Raw genomic sequence first — 21940 nt, forward strand, 5'->3', positions numbered from 1 at the left:
TGACTTTGGGTACAATGGCTTAAACTATAACCTCTAATTGAAAAATTTACAGCAACGTGGCAGTGTTGCCAACCACATTTCAGAATTATCTACAATTTAAGACCATGGGGTGCTGTGAGCACCCCGCATACACAGTTAAAAGTTAGGGACTTATGTAGATTGACATTCTTGCGTAATACACCTATGTACACCTAATGATATGTGCCAACTTTGTGGGTACTAGGAGTAATTGAGCACCCGCAATATTTGTGCTGACTGTATCCATGTCCATACATGGTTCCAATGCTACAAGGTCAGCAGTGTTACCAAAATAGAATCAGAGCAACGGAATTAACATAAATAAAAAAATCATCTTATTACATATTAACAATAAATCTAAATGAAACAAGCATTATAGAGCAGTCAGATGTTTAAACGGTTGCAACACAAGAATGTGCAGTCTGCTGCAACATTTTAGCACTATTACTTGGGAAGCTTTGGTACAGGAGATGTAAATGGACATAGAGTCGGACTGGCCCACCTAGGTAATGGTGGGACCCTCTGCCAGACAGCACCACACCGTGTATTCCAGGTCAATATCTAGAGACACTCAGCTCTTTGCACCCATGCATAACAATATTCCCTTTGCGCAAAGGCACTGCATGCTGCTTGTCAACGCCAGCAATGCCGAAGCTTACAGCAGCCTGCAGTGTGTTAGTGCAAGGAAAGTGTTTTATATGTGGGAGCAGAGTTGTGTTTCTATACATTATCCTGGTATACACAGTCCAGCCAGTACCCCGAGTGTGACTTTGAACCTACATCACAGCAGGACCCATCACTCTCACACATAAAGCCCTGCACTCACTACCGCACTTAGGGGTATATTTATTAAGGTGCCGGTTTTTAGAAGTGGAGATGCCCATAGCAACCAATCAGATTCTGCTTAACATTTATCTAGCACATTCTAGAAGATAATAGCTAGAATCTGATTGATTGCCATAGGCAACATCTCAACTTCTAAAAATATACCCCTTCCTGTGCCTGCTCTCTCTCCTCATATCCACACACTTTCACTCAGTCACACATTAAAGACTTCCCTAACTCCTCCCGCCCATTTAGCTGCAGGTGTGAATGACATCACATTACGTGCTTACGTCACACCTGGGTACGCAGGCCGCACTGCCTCGGTCTGTCTCCCATGTCGCGTACAAGTTCATGCGAACCGGACCTCCTGCAGCCGGGGCGGGGCCAGTAACGGGAACGTCACCGCTAAGGGAGGAGCTCCCTGGTGTAGAGATGATGGTGGCCCCCGAGGGCCCCGTAGACACGGAGCGCTCGGACATGGCGAAGACAGTGAGACCAGAGGAGACTGAGGCAGCAGCCAATCACGGATGGAGGAGGAGCGCCCCTGGAGGGGCGGGACGCAGCCAATCACAGATGAGCGTGGCTTGTAACACGCGCCGTCCCTTCTAGCAGCCAATCAGCGCCACTGAGCGATGTTTACGGGCGAGGCTTCCTTCCTCCACGTCATCGCTGTGCTGACCAATCAGGGTGTAGCAATACGGCTGCGGCGACACCTTGTTGTCTCAGTCAGTGATGATACGGGTCACCTACTTAGCTACGACCAAACAGTAGCTGTCAAACGTTATCACAACTCTGGGCCGTCTGCAATAGCCGCAACCTGCCGTAATGATAATCAGTTGTCCTTATCTCATAATACCTGAGATTATGTCATATTGCTCTTCCAGTGTACAATATATATATAATATATTGGTGTGCGCAGAACATTTCATTAGGGTGTGCAGCCTGAGAAATATATTGAGATATACACTCTGGGCCTGATTCAGATCTGCACGGTATTGCACACCTGCAGGGAAGCAACATGTGCGATAACGTACAACTAATATGCTAATGCGTGCAAGAGGCATCTGAGGGAAAAAAGACAACTCCAGGTGGCATCGTAGATCCGATTGCTGTGATATTTTCGGTATTGGCCATCTGAGTAAACGGAAAATGACTCAGACTGGCCACCTCCTGCCCGCTTGCGGGGTCAAGAAATTTCCATCCCCTGACGCAGTACCTGGCCTCGGCATTTCCAGGAATCGGGGGCGGCACGCTACCCACATATGCCCGCAGCATGTCAATCATGCTGCAGCATGGCGACACTGAGTACGATCAAGAAGGACTCAGAACGGGATTGGCACAGGCAATCGAATATGTACGCAAACATTCAAAAATGTACGTAAACAATCAGGTTTACGTACATTTCTCATTCAGGCCAATAATGATTTGCCACAAATGGTCGATGGCGGAGATTGCAGGCTGTTACCGATGATTTGTTTTTCAGGTTTTTTTTAATGCTTTCCCTAATGTAGTGCTGTTGCTTAACTGGCCGTTGCAGACAGTATGAGGGCCATGGCTGCCCATGTTGGGGGCGGGACGGGCTCTCGGTAGGTGTGAGATGGTAGTAGGGTACAGAGGATGTGGTGGAGCTGTGGTGATCAGTACTTATGAGGCTGCGGTCAGACAGCCTGAGGGGAGGAGAAGGTGAATAGAGCATGGCAACAGAGTGGCTCTCTGTGCTGACCATGCTCTAATTCAACTTTGGGGGGCAGCAGAGGAAATAGGCTGGGAGGTGAGGAGGAAGAGTGGGTGGACACACGGCCTAATTCAGAGACGGACGCAATGGCGATCACATGCGTAAATTGAGATTGTTTGCCATCGGGCATGTGTAAAAGCCACACTGCGTGTGCATATCGATTGCATTGTGATTACGATTGCACAGAGGAATCCATCGCAAAGTGAGCGACGGGTTGTCAGCGTTTGTGGGTGGTCAGAAAAACCCAGGCTTGTCTGATCATTTAATAGCCGTTACATGGGCGTGCATACATTAGCCCTTTCGATCTCCTATGCACCATGAGAGCTCTCTGTGTGCCAGGAGACCTGCTGAGTCTGTGGCAGGTCAGACCTTCCGCAATGGCAAGATGGCCGCTCGATGTTACCAATATTTACGCAGGTAAGCGACGTCATACTCATGGGAAGGCAGCGGTGGACATGGTATGCTCTGGTAAGCTTTGGAACTTTTAGCATATTTTCGTAGCTGTGTTCTGTGCAAATTCTCAGCTACGATCGGATTAGTGTCTATCTCTGAATCAGGGCCGCAGTTGTGTCATGACATACATCAGGGAAGGTTAAAATACGCCCACAGCCACAATTGTGACCGGCCTGCTGCCTCCCACCTCCTTGCAATGTGATTGTGCAGACGACCCACCAAGCATTCCACGCACCGTGCAGCAGGAGCAGAGTGGATGGGACTAGATCTCCTCTGAGACGCGAGCACTCCCAGCTTCTCCTATCACACACTAAAGGACAAGTGGTATTACAACATTGTAATCATGCAATCGTTCTTCATCCTGTGTAGTGGATAGTGGCCCTGATTCAGAGCCGGTCGCTCTAACAGCGCTCGCTCTGAATCAGGGCCGGTCTTTCTTTTTTTAGAACGGCCTCCTGGCCGGTCGCATAGCTGTGGGTGACCACCCACAGCTATAGCGAGCAGCCAGGAAGGTGGTCGCGACCATCGGGCTTGCGACGAGACCCTTGTGGTAGGGTCTCGTTGCCGCAAGCCCCAGAGAGCTTTCGGCTCAAACAGAGCCGAATGCTCTCTCACTGACATCACTTGTGATGTCAGTGGGGCCGCCCCCAGATGGTAGGCGTTCTCATGGGAACGCCTCCGTATGGGCAGCCACAAACCCCGGCCCGCCCACCAAAGGGGACGTGCTGTCACTCAACATCGACAGCACGCCCCCTTTGTTGCGAGACCCGGAGCGACAGCTTGCCCGTCGCTATCCGGGTCTCGCGAATGCGCACGACGGAGCCGGCTCCGTCGTGCGCATGCGCTCTGGGCTACCATCGACCCGGTTGTGAGCGTTCAGCGCTTGCCACCGGGTCTGAATCAGTGTGCCCATACTGAATGATATGTCTTTCAGTGCAGACACCCTCCCTCATCCCCAAACATGCACAACCTGTCGATATCGGCAGGTTGGTCTACGTGTTCAGACGATGATGATGAAAATGACCAGCAGGAGCAGGCATCGCTGGTTGTTCTCGACATGTTAATGCACGATTTATGAACGATTAATGAGCGATTGAACGATAACGATGTCCTCAAGGCTCCCCAACAGTTCAGGCTTTGGAGATATCCATGGTCGAGCACAGGTGACTTAATTAGTACCTCAGTCAATTTGATTTAACCACATGTTGCTCAACCATGGTTGTCTCTAAGACCTGAACTGTTGGGGAGCCTTGAGGACCGTGTTTGGGAACCTCTGGTCTAGTGGATACACACCTTAACTGCTGAACCAGTAATAGCCAATGCTGACAATCCCCAGCGGAGCAAACAGTGCAGCTCTACAGCAGGTAAGTTTAAGCCTTTCACATGTAGTATAGTATGGTTTGCCCTTTTAATAGAATTTTTTTTTGGGGGGAAGCTACCATTTTCAGTTTGCCCTGGGTGCCCCAGTTACACCTCTGTCACAGCCATCTGAGCTCCCCAGCAGGGATGGTTTACTGCAATCAATATTAATCACTAATAGCACGAGCGCTGGTTAACCCATCGGTGGCTATCCCTACTCAGTGCCAAAGTTGGATCTAGCCAGGGGCGCCGAGAGGGGGGGGGAGCGGGTATTAATTACCCAGGCTTACATCACATGTGCCTGCAATAAAGTCTCAACAGGCAGCACCTCCCATTATATATATTCTGGGTCCCCACCCATGACCTTTTTATCTCCAACTCTCTGAATCTCCTAGCCATCACTGAAACTTGGATTTCACCCTCTGACACCACTTCTGCTGCTCTATCCTCTGGGGGCCTTGCCTTCTCCCACACCCCCCGGCCTGGGGGTCGCCATGGTGGTGGTGTTGGGGTCCTTCCAGCCACCAGTTATTCCTACCAGCTAATACCCTCTGAACCATCCCTTACATTCCCCACATCTGAGGTTCATGCTATACACCTCTTCCAACCAGTAAACCTCAGAGTGGCTGTCATTTACCGTCCCCCTGGCTCTCCCTCCAAATTCCTTGGCAACTTCGCTTCCTGGCTCCCTCACTTTCTTTCCTCAGATCTTCCCTCCATTATCCTAGGTGATTTTAATATTCCTATTGACATTCCCACAGAATCCTCTGCAGCTAAACTCCTTACCCTCACCTCTTCATTTGGTCTCGCCCAATGAACCTCATCACCCTCCCATGTGAGTGGGCACTCACTTGACCTGGTCTTTACTCACCATTGTGATATTTCTGATTACTCCAATTGCCCATTCCCCCTCTCTGACCATCACCTTCTCTCTTTTAACCTATCCCTCTCTCCTTCCCCTCCTTTAACTCCTAAGGCTACCATTACTAAGCGTAATATTGAGGCTATTGACACTGTTGCTTTTTCCTCTCTGCTGGACTCTCTTCTCTCCCCTATCATTTCTCTCTCCTGTCCTGAACAAGCCACTTCCCTGTACAATTCCTCCCTTACTTCTGCTCTTGATTCTACTGCTCCAGCAAAAACTACTCACCCTCGCAGATCCACACCACAACCCTGGCATTCCAAATGCACCAGATACCTACAAAAGTGTTCAAGAATTGCAGAGCGTCAGTGGAGAAAGTCACGCTCTAAGGCTGACTTCCTCCATTTTAAATTTATTCTCTCTTCCTACAGTGCTGCCCTGTCTCTCTTCAAACAAACATATTTCAAGAACCTCATCTCCTCCCAGTCCTCAAACCCCCGGCGTCTCTTTGCCACTTTCAACTCCCTACTCTGCCCTTCCCCTCCTCGCCTTCCCTCCTCGCTCTCTGCCCTCGACTTTGCCACCTAATTTACATCTAAAATTGACTCCATACGTGAGGACATCATATCCCATCAGACCCTCAGCAGTCCTCCCCCTCCTTGCCCTTACCATCCCTCCCCTTCTGTCTCACCAACTCTGACATCCTTCTCCCCTGCTTCTGGAGAGGAAGTCATGGCCCTCATCCGGTCCTCCCCTCCTTCCACCTCCCCTCTTGACCCTATCCCTTCCCGTCTCCCCTCACACCTGTCTCCTTCTGCCTGTTCCCATCTGGCTCACCTCCTTAATCTCTCCCTATCATCTGGCACTGTCCCTTCTGCATTCAAACATGCTCTTGTATCCCCTATTCTTAAAAAAACACCCTTGATCCTAACATACTTTCCAACTATCGACCCATCTCTCTTCTCCCTTTTGCTTCCAAACTCCTTGAGCGTATTGTCTACAACCGCCTTACCACCTTTCTTTCCTCCCACTCCTTCTTTGACTCATTTCAATCTGGCTTCCGATCTCTCCACTCCACTGAAACTGCCCTCACGAAAGTCAGCAACGACCTCCTTGCTGCCAAATCCAAGGGCCACTACTCTCTGCTCATTCTCCTTGACCTCTCTGCTGCATTTGACACTGTAGACCACCCTCTCCTCCTGCAAATCCTTTACGCTCGGTTTACGTGGCACTGCCCTCTCCTTGCTTTCCTCCTACCTCTCTGATGGTTCCTTCGCTGTGTCCTCTCATGACTCCTCTTCCCCTCCACTTCCACTAACAGTAGGAGTTCCCCAAGGTTCTGTTCTTGGACCTCTCCTTTTCTCCCTATATACATCCTCCTTAGGTGAACTCATTAACTCCTTTGACCTCCAATATTATCTCTATGCAGATGATACTCATATTTACCTTTCCACCCCTGAGCTCTCCCCCTTGCTCCTTACCCGTATCTCCAACTGTCTCTCTGCTGTCTCTTCGTGGATGTCCCAGCGCTTTCTTAAACTTAACATGTTTAAGACTGAGCTGATCATCTTCCCATCCTCACCCTCTGAGCTGGATCATCTTCCACTACATCACTTCCCACAATTTTATTATCTATTGATGGCACAACTATCTCCTCCCGCCCCAAAGTGCGCTGTCTTGGAGTTATCCTAGACTCCTCCCTCTCCTTTAAACCACACATTCAGCACCTCTCGCAGTCCTGCCATTTTCACCTAAAAAATATCTCCAGGATTAGACCCTTCCTCACCCAGGGTGCCACTAAAACCCTCATCCACTCACTGGTCATATCCAGATTGGACTACTGTAACCTTCTAGCTGGCCTCCCGGTCTATCACCTCTCTCCACTACAATCTGTTCTCAATGCTGCTGCTCGGCTCATCTTCCTCTCCAGACGTTCTACATCTGCTTCCCCTCTCCTTCAAGCCGTACACTGGCTCCCCTTCAGATGCCAATTCAAGGTTCTTACATTCGCCTACAAAGCCCTCTCCATATCCTCTCCCGCATACATTTCTGACCTTCACACTCCCACCCGTCCACCTCGCTCAACTAATGCATGCCGCCTCTCTTGTAAAATTGATTACTTCCTCCCACTCCCGCATCCGAGATTTTGCCCATGCTGCTCCCTACCTTTGGAATGCTCTCCCTATCAGACTTTCCACCTCTCTACAAATCTTCAAACGGGCTCTCAAGACCCACTACTTCATCAAGGCCTTTCAGCACTCATCCTAACCCACCTCATGCTCTTTCCTTCCTATCTTCCCCTTCTGTGTCACGCCTGTCTGTCTGCCCCTCCCCTTAGAATGTAAGCTCTCATGAGCAGGGACCTCTTCCCTCATGTGCTTCTCTTTACATTTTCTTCTACTCTCTACTCCCCATTAGGGCACCTAACACGGGACTGCCAACTCCCGGCAGCTTATTGTGAGTGCTTTAATCACTATTTCAGTAATGTATATAAGTCGTGTCCTTGTCCTGCACTGTAATGTACTGTAAGTTACTTGTTTCTTGTTCACCTATTAGTTCTATGTACTATGTAAGGCGCTGCGGAACACTTGTGGCGCCATATAAATAAAGGATAATAATAATAAAGGGTGTGTAGTCCAGGAATCTTTCCTATACTTACATCACAACAGCCCAGCACATGCTGCTGTGTGCTGGGCTGCATTGGGAGGCTGCTAAGAAGCAGCCACAGCAGTCGCCTGTGTGGGGGAGCGATCAAGCTGATCACGCCCCCCACTGGTTATGCACCGGGCTGAGGGGGCTCACTGCGCCCCACTTGCCAGTGCACAGCAGCGCTGCATAACTTTTTTTACCTAAGGGGTGTGGCCACGCCTCCCGCGATTAGACTACGCTCCCCTTTTACACAGGCCTGGCGAGGCTCTTGGCGGGCCTGGATCTAGCACCACCCAGGCGCAGGGCCAGATGAAGTTTTGTGGGGTCCTCAGGCAACTAACTTGTAGTGGTCCCTACCAACCCAATAAAATATTTAGCAATAAGATATGCTGATGTTATTAAACAGTATAAAATAAAAATACTCCCAGTACCATAAATGTATTGTACAGGTTACAAATGCCAGCATTCAGGATCCCGGCAGTCGGAATCCAGACTGGGTCACAACAGAAGGAGGTAAGTATACTACCCTACCTCTAACCCACCCTGTAACAACCCTCCCCTCACCGCAGCCTAAACCTAACCCCAATACTTACTGTCGGGATGCCGGCGCCAGGGTTATGACTGGTGTTTGGACTCCGGCGCTGGCATAATAACTACATCCCCTATTGTACATTATACCACACAGAAAACCCAGTTCACATATGCCACAGTGCCCCTACGTTAATAATGTAGCTGTGTGTGGTTTCCCTGGGTGCTCAGGGCCTGATTCAGAGCCGGACGCTCTGACAGAGCGCTCGCTCTGAATCAGGGCCGGCCTTCTGTTTTTTTTAGAGCGGCCTACTGGCCGCTCGCATAGCTGTGGGTGCTCACCCACAGCTATAGTGAGCGGCCAGGAAGATGGTCGCTATGGTCAAGACCAATGCGACCATCGGGCTTGCGACGAGACCCTTGTGGTAGGGTCTTGTTGCCGCAAGCCCTAGAGTGCTTTCGGCTCTTAACAGAGCCGAAAGCACTCCCACTGACATCACTTGTGATGTCAGTGGGGCCGGCCCCAGACGGTAGGCGTTCCCATGGGAACGTCTCCGTCTGGGCAGCCACGCCCGCAGCCCACCCACCAAAGGGGGCATGCTGTCACTCAACATCAACAGCACGCCCCCTTTGGTACGAGACCCGGAGCGACGGCTTGTCCATCACTATTCTGGTCTCGCACTTGCGCACGACGGAGCCGGCTCCATCATGCACACTGGGCCGCAATTGACCCGCTTGCGAGCGCATATTGCTCGTGAGCGGGTCTGAATCAGGCCCTCAGTTGCCCTGTTGGTAATCAGGCCCTGATTCAGAGCCGGACGCTCTGACAGAGCGCTCGCTCTGAATCAGGGCCATCCCTGCTCCTTTTTGGAGCGGCCTCCTGCGGTAGGGTCTCGTTGCCGCAAGCCGTGGAGTGCTTTTGGCTCTATCAGAGCCAAAAGCACTCCCATTGACATCACTAGTGATGTCAGTGGGGCCGGCCCCAGACGGTAGGCGTTCCCATGGGAACGCCTCCATCTGGGCAGCCACACCCCCGGCACGCCCACCAAAGGGGGCGTGCTGTCAATCACCATCAATAGCACGCCCCTTTTGGTGTGAGACCCATAACGACGGCTTGGCCGTCGTTATTCGGGTCTCGCGGATGCGCACGACGGAGCCGCCTCCGTCGTGCGCATGCGCACTTGGGCAACATCGACCCGCTTGCGAGCGGGTCTGAATCAGGCCCTCTGTCTCTACCCAGGGGCGTGACTAGCATTATCTCCATAGGTGCATACACACACAACGATTTTTTGAACGATTATCGTTAACGATATAATTTATCGTTGAAAAAATCGTTCACTTTCTGAGTGAAAACAATGAACGATTATCGTTGATGATACTGGATCAGAACCTCTATATACCCCTGCCTGTACCTTCTAAAATCCAACCTATAAACCTCTAAGGTTGACTCCAATTTGCGTACGCAGTCATACAGTAAATAAAAGACTCCAGACTTGGAACGTGTGGTTCTGAAGCACAAAGTATTATTCAAGTAAAAAGTACAGTCAGTTACACGCTATTGATCCATACACAATTAGACGCAAAGGAATTATACAGACCCCAAGTACAGTATACATATGCAGCGCATTCTGGTCCAGATGTTAGGTATCAGCAAGAAACCCCTCGTCCCTCAGCGTTCAGCAAGAAGACTAAGGGCCTGATTCAGAGCCGCTCGTAAGCGGCCGCTCGTTCACTCCGAGCAATGTTTGCACAACTGCGCATGCGTACGGATCGTTATACGCATGCGCGAACCAGTCAGTGCGGTCGAAATTCATGTGCTCGCAAAATAGCGAATGCCTGATAATTTGAGTGACAGGAGTAGGTGTATGTGGGTGGTAGCGGGGGAAGGTGCTTGAAAACGGGGAGTGGAGATCCGAACGCAGGCGTGCTTAAAGGTCAAAACGGGCGTTTTATGGGTGTGCATAATTAAAACAGCAGCGTCATTGACCACGTCACTGGGTTATTTTATAGCCAGAACTGCTTGCAAAATTGTGGTTGCAAAAACCAACCCCAAGAATAGCGAGCAGTTCATACCCTGGTCGATGTACTTGATTAATCAAATAAATAGCGGACATGACGTAGGATGCGAGCGGCCAGGGGGCGTAGTGCGAGCGGCCAGGGGGCGTATTTTTTAAAAAAACGACCGCAAGTTTTGTTTGCTCGTTCAGACCTAGAGGCGTGAACAGACCGCAAAGAGCGAACGGTTGATTTGAATAGCCACCCCTATTTTCTGGACGAGCGAGCGCTAATTGCGTCCGGCTCTGAATCAGGCCCAAAGACCCAGTGTTTGAGCACACATATTTATACCCCCCCAGAATAGACAGGACAATAGAGAAGTTTGTTGCTGATATCATTGGTTCCCAGGGGAGAAGCATCTGTTACAGAGCGTTTAACAGGCTGGTTCAAATAGACTCACCCAGCCTCTAACAGCTGGTGGTCTCTGCCCACCCCCATGCTGCATCCTAACAGTTCATAAAATATACATTTTGTTGCTTGTAGTCTCTGTGGTCCATAAGTTGAGAATGCATGATGCGATCTCCACACCGATAGTACCGGAATTCTGTTGAAAGAGTACGCTTCAGTATGAAACCAAACACGGCTCTCTTAGCATGTATAAAACCTTAGTTATCAAATATCTTTTTTTCACAGCATTTAAACTAACTGAACAAACTTAAATCTTATACCTTAAAGCTTATTAAACCTTTTATGTGGATATGTAATGTGTGAGTATGCGGGGTTTGATATAAAGACGCTAGTTAACTTGGGGCAGATGCGTGCGTATTAATGTGTGTATGAGAAATGGTGCACTTAACACTTACTAAGTGAACACCTAGCAGTGTGGATTGCTGAGCATGATAGTTCCACATGCCCCCTGTCTCAGCAGCCCCCACCTTTCCCGTGTTCAAAGGAAAAGCTCTTTTGTTCTCCCAGACTCTTGTGTGAATGCAAATAGCCCAGCTACAAGAGACAGACCTAAGATAACCTCTAGTCTTTGAAGTCATTTCATTGCAGGAAGCTTGCTAATGTAAGGTGTGTATTCGAGCCAGGCCACCTGTAGTGAGAACTGACACTATCCAGGAAGCTTATCTACACAAGCTAGTTGTCACGTGGCCATTTGCTCTATTCATCTAATGCAATCCAATTTTGACATACTGTAAAGCCATTTCTGAAATATATCCTTTATAATACGTAAAGTCATGAAATAGGCTTTTGGTGAATCGCCGTAACTTATGGCGATGGTCACAGATGCATTCGCATGATGCTAATAGTATTATAGCCACATGTACTAAAGTGTGAGTTTATCTAAAATGGCGCTTAGGCGGCCATTTTGCAAAATGGCGTCGCTGCAATTCAATTTTAAACTGATCTTGTCTCAGCCAATAATCCAGTTTCGACATCGTTCATGCTCGTTCAGTCAGACTGGCCAACTCAACGATTTTCAGTAAATTAATATGCAAAAATCGTTTGTAGTTCAAAAAAATCGTTCATTACTTTTAGTAAATGAACGATTTTAGTAAACGATTTTCGTTCAATTTTTCAAGGGAAAAATGAACGAAAATCGTTTACTAAAATCGTTCATTTACAAAATTGTTGTGTGTATGCAGCTTTAGTCATTAATCTTCCCCATATTATGATTTTCCTAGTCATCCCCCACATCAAAACCATCAACCCACCCAACTCCATTACTTCCCTTATCTATGTATGACCTTATTAATAAACTCTATTGCCCCCCAATTCATATTATGGCATACATAACTGTTCGGTGTATTTTATATAGTGCATGTGTAACCTTGCTGCATTGAGGGCCTGATTTGATGGTTTAATCACTAACCCGATGATAGGTGAACTGCGAATGCATATAACCTATTCTGCGCACATGCTGAACGAGTCCTGCGCTCGCTTTCAGTGCCTGACAGCCGCAGCCTGATTGACAGGATGGGGTGGGAGGAAGTGGCGCCGGTCTGTGTTCTTGTTTTCTGAGAGTACTGAGGCCAGGCTGTGCGTCATGAGATACAGATATCCTGGCCTTAGCAACGCAGGAAAGATGGCCATTTCGAGTAGCCTTTGGCTTTTCCAGGTGGCCTGAAACTGCAACCAATGGTCGCGATGGTGATCCCATGATGCATGTTTGGGCACAGCACTTGGATCTGCAAAGCTGTTAGGAGGCTTCTATTTCCTTCAGACACCTCCTGCAGCATTAGAATACTTACACACAGCAGCTGCTGTTTTCTGCATCCTTGATCTAAAGCAAGCACTGAGTTCACTTACTGACAATCATGTCTGACATTATGGTGTACCTGGGTACACCCTGGCACGTCTATGTATGGATGTGTATATACAGATGTGTCCTCATACACTGTTGTTCAAGTCGTGGCAATAGCCACCAGAACCGTAACTAGACTTTTTGGTTCCCTGTGCCAGAATGAGCATTGGTGCCCCCCTCATTTTTCAAAGGGACATAGGCCCTGATTCAGACCCGGACGCAAGTGGCCGTTCGTACGTTCGGCGTACGTGCCGAAATATGTTAATTTAAGCGCTCGCACGTAATTTCGAACGCAGCTAAACTTCCTCCCCAAAGTCTACCGACCCCTCCTCTAGCTAACGAACGAGCCAAATAGCGAGCGTACATCCCCAATGTGGCTTGCAGGGAACGCACGCACAAGTACAAACTGGAAGTGGGCCTGTCAGATTCCGATTACCTGCTCGTTCATTCTGCCTACCTCCTTCAATCGTATCATGCCAATCAATATATCAATTAGCTTAATTGCTCTTCACATGTGTTCGTTTTTTTTTTTTTTTTTTTCAATAAACTTTACTCTTGTCCGTGTTTTTGTTTACCCGCAGAATACGTACGGTTTAAACAATGGTTTTCTTTTGCAAAAATACATGTTTGAGCCAATTATCCATTTGTTTTCCGTGTTTTTACCCACGCATATTTTACTGGGTTCATTTCTTTATTTAAATTAGCTTACGTATGTCACTGTATCAAGCCTATCATAACTCACAATAGATTTTTTGGCCTGTAGAACACATGACTCATACACTAACCAATAGAATGGTTCCTGTTAATTTCCCAACTACATTAGCCAATCAAAATTATTTTCTGGTCTTTATTAAAACTGTTTTATTAAAAATACACCATTGCCATCATGAGAGCCTCTGCATTCACCAAGCGAGAGCTTCTGGTTCTTACAGAGGTGATGGACAGGCGTATCACCAGCCAGCCTCCCCCCATCAGCAATCGGGAGAAGCGTGCCACCTATGCGGAGGTTCGCGGCCGCCTGCGTTCCTTCGGCTCACGCCGCCAGATCGGCCAGCTGGAGCGCAGGAGGTCCGACCTTCAACGGCGGATGCCCCGCTTGCTGGCATGTTTTCACATGCGTATAGCGGAAAGTAAGTTATGTTTTGTTTGGTTTTCCTGTTTATCTTTGTGGCCCTATCTGCGTGTGCATGTTTTCTTGTTTGGCCTGTTTCTTTTTTTCACTCATATCTGCGTGTGCATGTTTTCTTGTTTGGCCTGTTTCTTGTTTTCACTCATATCTGCGTGTGCATGTTTTCTTGTTTGGCCTGTTTCTTTTTTTCACTCATATCTGCGTGTGCATGTTTTCTTGTTTGGCCTGTTTCTTGTTTTCACTCATATCTGCATGTGCATGTTTTCTTGTTTGGTCTGTTTCTTGTTTTCACTCATATCTGCGTGTGCATGTTTTCTTGTTTGGCCTGTTTCTTGTTTTCACTCATATCTGCGTGTGCATGTTTTCTTGTTTGGCCTGTTTCTTGTTTTCACTCATATCTGCATGTGCATGTTTTCTTGTTTGGCCTGTTTCTTTTTTTCACTCATATCTGCGTGTGCATGTTTTCCTTTTTTTTGTTAAACAATTAGCGTTTAGCAAGGTGATGTTCTAAACTAACCTCAATTTGTTTCCCATCATTTAGGGGCCGAGCGAAGACTACGGCGTCATCGCCGGCAAAGACGTCGCTCTCGTCCCCTCTCCCCAACCCCCAGCCAAACCTCCTCTCCCCAAAATTCCTCCTCCACCCCAGCCTGCCCAGACCCTGTCGCCCATCCCTCTTGGCGATTTCCCCTCCATCCCAATTCCCCCTCCCCTCAACCCTCCCCTCTCTTGACCACCCCATCTCCCGAGTCAGTTATAACCCCTCCCACCTCCTTGGGAAATGTGACCACCTCCGAGGAGGACGATGGAGTGGTTTCGGGGCCAGCCGTCATTCACAACGGTATGTTTCCCTTTTATCCTTTTTTTTAAAGTAAAATGTGTTGATGTAATCCTTTGTCTGTGCCTTTTCCTTTTTTAATTATTTTTAAAAGTTGGTTATATATCTGTTTGTATTTACATTTCACAGCTGATTTCCCCATACACATATCCCACATGTCAAAACAGTCAAACTTGTATCTCTGGTTTACGTTTGCCTGATTTTTAAGGTTTTTTTTTTTTGGTTTTTTTTTCTTGTTCACGTTTTTTTTTTTAATGTGGTTTTGGAAACACTCTTGTCACTTTTTGCTAAGTCTATTTTGCTTGAGTAGTTTTTTAGATTCAGAAATTATGGATTCATTTTAGTAAGCACCACAATTTTATAACCCACAGAGGACCAGAGGCGTTTGGCGGACCTAGCCGGGTGTGTCCAACTGATGCGGGGGCATGTGATCGGCCTGCTGGTGGTCCTGGATAGGATGGCGGGGATCCTGCGCCCCTAATTTTTTTTGTTTTCCCCAGATTTATTTTTCTAAAATAAAATTTTAAATTTTGATTACAGTCTCATTCCTTGTCTGAAAATCTTAGATTGTTTAAACTTACATAAGTAGACTATTGCAGCAAGTATTTGAAACTAATGTAACTAAGATTGTGTTATGCTGTTTTTTTAAAGCAGGCACATGAAACACCTAACACTAACAATAGGTTTGGAGAGTTACCAGATGTTTTTTTTTGTTTTTTTTTATTTTAAATGTTAAAATTTTTAGGTAAACCTGCTTAGGCCGAGATTCAAAAACATACTGATTCTACATAATACCTTTTGGTGTTGGTTTTTACCCACAAAACATAGTTAAAAAATTAGCAAATTGACACATTACAGGATTAGCCATTAAGCAACTTTTCCTTGGGTGAACCTGCTTACACTTGCTTGTAATGTCGAAAAGAATTGTTTTTATTCAAATAACCAAAAATGTATTCACCACAAAATAAAAAACACAAAGTGTTGGGTCACAAACAATACACACAGTGATAACAAACTGAAAAAAACAGCAAACACCATAATAAAAAATAAGCTAAAAATCAAGAACTGGTTGACGAATGAGCATGCCAACATGATTCCACAAATTTGCGTAGCAAAATTGGGTCCAGAATATATATCCAATGTGGCCCCATGAAGTCATTTTTTGGGAGCAGGAAGTAGTCATCGTTTCATTCCAAAATATTATGAAATAAAACACAAGATGGGAAATAAAAAAACGATTAATTTGATTGAAAAAAAATGACCTTTCGACATTGTGTCAAATATCTTATTTTGTGCCAATAATTACCTAAAGAATCTGGCCACCACATCATCGTGTATGGCCCCCCCACATACTGACCTCCGACCAACCTCGGGGGGGCCATCCTCAGGCAAGGCATCCTCTGGCTGCATTGGGACACCACCCCTTATGGCGATGTTGTGAAATATCCCACACAGGACCACAATTTTTGAAACCATATCCGGCAAATACATGAGCTCGCCACCAGAGCGGTGGAGGCATCTGAATCGGCCTTTTAAAAGGCCGATACAGCGCTCCACCACTTGCCTGGTGGCTGTAATTGCGGAATTAAAATCACTTTGTGGGCCTGGTGTGGGAGCCAAATATGGAGTGAGCAGCCAGGGCGTACAAGGGTAGCCACTGTCTCCTGTGAAAAAGAAGTGACAACATTAGGATCACTGTGTATCAAGCTTTGCATTGGTATCTACTAATGGTCTCCACTTATCCAGAAGCCATGCATCACCAGCTTGTAGGTTGTTTAATTTTTGCCATATCCCTGATTGCCGGATGACGAATGAGTCATGTGCACTCCCGGGTAATTTTGCATTCAGGGACAGGATCTGGAGGGAGGCATCACATACCACCATTACATTCAGTGAGTGATAGTGTTTTCGGTTCCTAAAAATGGCCTCCAGCCGTGCTGGAGGCTGAAGTGGTATGTGAGTACCATCCACAACCCCTATGATGTGTGGGAAGCCAGCTATTTGGTAAAAATTGGCCTTGGCCACACTAAGGGAACCCATATCCAAAGGCATTTTAATAAAATGATGGAGGTGCTTGAAAAGGGCCTCCATCACTGCCCTCAGGGTCCTTGAAAAGGAGGACTGGGAGATTCCCGCCACTATTCCCACCGTGGTTTGAAAGGATCCTGAGGCACAGAAATGTAACACCGCCATAAATTGCGTAAGTGGTGGTATTGCTGTAGGACTGTCAATTTGCCGCTCCAGATTACTCTCTATTAATGAGAGAGTATCTATGATGATTTGGGGCGGAAGACGGTAGCGCCTTAACACCTCATCATCGGGCATTACAAAAAGGGTGACACGTGTTCTATATATCTGGGGCCTTGCACGCCTATGATGCCTACGCCTGGGACGAGATTGAGGTTGGTCGGCTTCCGGGAGCATGGCCACAACAATCCGACCAAGATCAACCTGAAATGGCAAGAATTGAAGTTAAGGTTTGTTTCCCCCCCAAAAAACAGAAAAATACTTATCTTTACGATACAATCCAAAGATGCTTCCATGCCGGGGTATTGTCATGATTTCCCAAACCTAAAATTCAATAGACCAGAACAAGGACAAAATTTGTGTTGGCCATTTTGTAAGCTTAATTTTGTAAAAGACAAAACATAAAAGGGGATAAACACACATTTCTACAAAGAGCAAACCGACATTGCGCCGACTTCCACAATTTGGGCCCCAAACAACAACCCAGATTGTGAACGGTAAATATCTCCCAATTTAACTAGAGAAATCAAGCCGACAAAAATGCGCTAATTAGTTCGCAATTTAACTAGAGAAATCAAGCCGACAAAAATGCGCTAATTAGTTCGCAATTTAACTAGAGAAATCAAGCCGACAAAAATGCGCTAATTAGTTCGCAATTTAACTAGAGAAATCAAGCCGACAAAAATGCGCTAATTAGTTTGCAATTTAACTAGAGAAATCAAGCCGACAAAAATGTGCTAATTAGTTCTCACATTTATGATCCACAAAAACACAGAAAAAAACAGTAATGTCCACAAAAGATGCGTATAAAAAGTCATGAACATTTAACAAACAAGTGAAAATCCAAACTTACCAATACACAAGATAGAAGTCACAGAACAAAAAGGTCGTTGGGGCAGAGCCAAAAGAAACCTACAAAAGGAGAAAAAATAAAAATTGTTGGTACCAAAAAAACTAAAAAGGATAGCCAAATTTTACAAAAGGAAGACGGTAAAAAACTTACCAAAAAAATACACCACAACTAAAAGAATCACACCAAAAAAAGCGAACGGAAAGTTAAAGCCAAAAAAAAAAGCACAGAACAAATCACCAAACACCGCCAAATACAACTCCCGCCAACAATCCACTCCGACCAACGTAACCTCCAACAAACAACACCCGCCACCTAGACTCGAGTCGGCCAAAGCCATAAATAGTGTTTCTTTTCCCGCTCAAATTAAGGACGGATCATAGGAACGCACAATCAATGATGCGGCCGAATAATGACGCATGTATAAATACGTCACGACCAAAAAAAAACGGTCTGGTGTATTTCTTGTTTGGACTAGAAAAATGGCTACAGACCAGCCAAACAATGGCCAAGAGGCGGCCGGTAAGTATTTCTGGCATTTCTAATCAAGGATTATTTTGAGCCAGAATATAGTGAAAGTTGGCCAGCAAAAATTTAACAATTTTATTGTAAATAGGTGTTGAGGATGACATGGAAGAGGCTGCTGGGCCCAGTATACTGGCCAAAGCTGGGAAAAAGAAAAGGCAGCCACAATTCACAAGAAAGGAGATGGAGGTTTTGGTTCAGAAGTGTGTGGACATCCTGCCACAGGCAGACAGGAATATAGGTGCAAGCCAGAAGTAGAGAATGTGGGAGGAGATAGCCAGTGCTGTCAATAGGGTGGGTGATTATGTCCGTCTAGCCCGGGATGTCAAACGGCGGTAAGTAAAAACCTGACCACCCAAAATAAAAAGGGTCAAATAATACAGGAATAATGCCTACTTTTTCACCCACAGATGGCAAGACTTCAAATATCGCCTGAAGCAAAAAATGGCTGACAGGGCTAGGCATGCAAGGGGGACAGGTGGGGGTCCCACCCCTGTGTCATTGGAGTTTAATGATTTGGAAGAGCTGGCACAGGGGTGTGTGCAGGATGTGGAGGTGTTTGGCGTGTCCAACATGGATACAGACATGCCAGACTTTGCGGCACCTCATGTTGTCCCGGGTAAATGTTGTGATGTAACCAACTCTGAAATGTTATTGTGACAATATGTAGATTGTAATGTTCCTCTTTTCTCTTTTTTTCTCACAGAGACACAGGCGGATGAGTCTGCTCCAGAGGGGAGCCTTGGCCGCAGAATTTCTGCTGGCTCTGCAGGGGAGGAATCAGTACATCCGGCTGAGGACCCTGCAGAAGCCAGTCCTGGGCAATCCCCCTCGCAGGCAGTGGCACTCCTCACAGAACTCAATTTTAAATCGGATTCCCATACGGAGATTCTGCAGAGGATGGACGCCAGTCTGCTACGGGTGGCTGAGGCCCTGGAGCAAAATGCTGCGGCCAACGTGACCATTGGTCAGGCCCTGGCTGAAAATACCAGGGCCAACATCAGAATCGCCAATGCCCTGGAGCAGCTCGTTCGCCAGCACATGGTGGAGCCGACCTCCTTTCCTGCCGGAACATCAGGATCCTCCACCTCTGGCACAACAACAGCCATTCCTCCAAATGTGCCTAGCCCTGTGCCTAGTCCAGAGGCCACAACATCTGCCTCTGGACAGGCCAGCCAGAGGACATCCCGGACCCGGTCTGGCGCCCACCCTACCCCAGCCAAACGGGGAAAGAAACGATGACAGCACTGGCTGTGTTTGCCCCATATTCCTTTCTGGCCAAAACTTCCCTCTCCTTTCTTGTGAATTGTTTTTTTTATTTTTTGTACCAAAAATATCATTTAAAAAAGACAAATGTACCAAAGATTAGTGGGTAACAATGACCCCAAACTTGTACGTGAAAATGCACATGATTTGTTTAAAAATGTGTTTTGCAAATAAAACCTACAAATGGTTCTCAACTGTATTGTGACATTAATTGCAAATTGGTTTCTAGTTAATCCTGTAACACAAGGAAAAAACGAAATCTTAGCTTTGGAGTTCCAAAAAATCAAGGGTTAAAAAAAAATGTTACTTTAAGGAACACTTTGGTAAAAACCCCCCAAAAACTCAAGCCCAATGCAAAAGGTTACAATACACACAAACATGATGACAATATTGTTACAATATCAAAAAACACTAACAAAATTGTAAAATACATTCCTACAAAAAAACGCTATATGATTGTGTAATCCTGAAATTAGCAGCCGAGATTTTCAGCTGCGTACGGTTTTGTGCTATTCCAAAGAAAAAAAAAAAACACATTACAAGCTGGTTTTCAATACAAAGTTGATTGTTTTTCTGACAAGCCGTGAAAAATCGATGAAACATCAAGGAGGCCCGGGCAAAAGGACAAGGCCATCGCCATTGTGGTCAAGTAATCCAGACCCCAAGCTGTGCGAGCAGTTTGAACGGAAAGATGATCAGCCAGTGACGTATGACTTGGTACGAACACATTTGACGTTCGCATGAGCTAATTTATGTACGCCCCCAAAAATGCCTCGCCACGCCTGCGTTTTTCCATCTCCACCCCCTTCAACGCCCAAAAACGGCCTGTTCTGACAATCACATTTGACATGTCACTTCCTGTTCGCAATTTGCCGAACGAGTGACAAAAAGCTTGCAATCTGCCTTACGCACATGCGCAGTGTTACACCGACGCATGCGCGGTTTCTCAACATCGGAACGCAACGAGCGTACTGCTGTTAACGAGCGGCTCTGAATGAGGGCCATAATGCACACAAAAAAGGGCCATGGCCTCATGGTGAAGGGCCATGGAAGAGATAGGGGAGGCCAGGAGATGCTGGGGATGAAATAAGAGGAAGCTACAAGCAAGAATGATAATAAACAGAAATTTGACAGGCCCAAACAGCGCCCCCTGACCTGTGGTGCCCTGTGCGATGGCACCGGCCGCACTACCCTAGCTACGGCCCTGATAGCCACTTTCAGCGTGCCATTCCTGGGTGACTCTGCCGTGCCAAATATATTACTTGCTAAAAAATGTCTTATTGGTATAAATAAAATAAATGGAAGCGATAAAACTACTTTGCTAGATTACACTGAACAATTTCATGTGCGACATTAATATATCTGTATACAAAGTATATCTGTGTGCGAATGAGTATGAATCTGTATACAAAGAGCAACGTGGCAGCAGCAGTGGCTTTTTCTCACGCCAAGTTCTGTTGTGCTTCACCTGTGGCTTTGTACATCTATCTCCAGCTGCCCCGTCAGTTACACTTCAAGGACGGAGATCAGCCCACTCGCGGAGCTGCCGATGCTTGCAGTCTGATCGTTGGATTGCCCTCTGCATTTGTCCTGTCTCACTTGGATGGAGTAGAGATGGGAGTCTCTTCCTTGGAGATCCCCAGTTGTATCCAGATATCCCCCGATGCCACGTTGAATCCATCCAATGGTATATTGACACCTCACTCACTAAAGTGTTATATATACGGGACTATTTCCATACACCTTACAGGTTTTTATACCGGAACTTTTGACTGGCTACTTTTGAATGCGGAACAATTGTGTGTTCATCTATAACACAGCTTATATAATTTCACGACAGGCTATAATATTTATCAGGAATATGTTACCTCTACAGGGATGATACAAACCAGTACAGACATTGGTTTCTGCCTATGGCACTTTCCACAGAGAATCTTTGTATCACAAGTCACAACTAGTAACAACATCCTTGACTTTAAGTTTTTTATAATTGCTAATTTATTTGTTGCATATTGTATTTGGCCACTGTGTTACTAATCTGTATATTAGGAGCCTGATCAACTCCTTACTTTTAAGGTGCATACACACACAACGATGTTAGTAACCAACGATTTTAGTGAACTATTTTCGTTCAGATTTTCCCTTGAAAAAATGAACGAAAATCGTTCACTAAAAATCATTGGTTACTAAAATAATGAACGATTTTCATGAACGGTGAACGATTTTTTAATCATGCATACAGTGAATGGAAATCGTTCATCGTTTATCGTTCATTCTGCACAACATGAACAATTTTCTGAACGAAAATCGTTTGTTGGACAGTCAGAATGGACGATGAACTACAAACTACAAA

The 21940-nt window shown here is 46.4% G+C and overlaps 1 protein-coding gene across 1 annotated transcript in view; it reads right to left on the bottom strand.

The window, feature by feature from the left end:
• Positions 1-1407, bottom strand: part of PACS1 (phosphofurin acidic cluster sorting protein 1) — a 115129-nt gene extending 113722 nt beyond the window's left edge. The window contains exon 1 of the mRNA XM_088442519.1: positions 1141-1407. Coding sequence (XP_088298645.1) covers positions 1141-1322 — 182 coding nt within the window. The 5' untranslated portion in view covers positions 1323-1407. The remainder of the gene's footprint in view (positions 1-1140) is intronic.
• Between the last annotated feature and the right edge of the window lie 20533 nt (positions 1408-21940).

The sequence above is a fragment of the Taudactylus pleione genome, unplaced genomic scaffold (genome assembly GCF_031769625.1).
Source record: "Taudactylus pleione unplaced genomic scaffold, aTauple2 ptg000313l, whole genome shotgun sequence".
In the NCBI taxonomy this organism is placed as follows: Eukaryota; Metazoa; Chordata; class Amphibia; order Anura; family Myobatrachidae; genus Taudactylus; species Taudactylus pleione.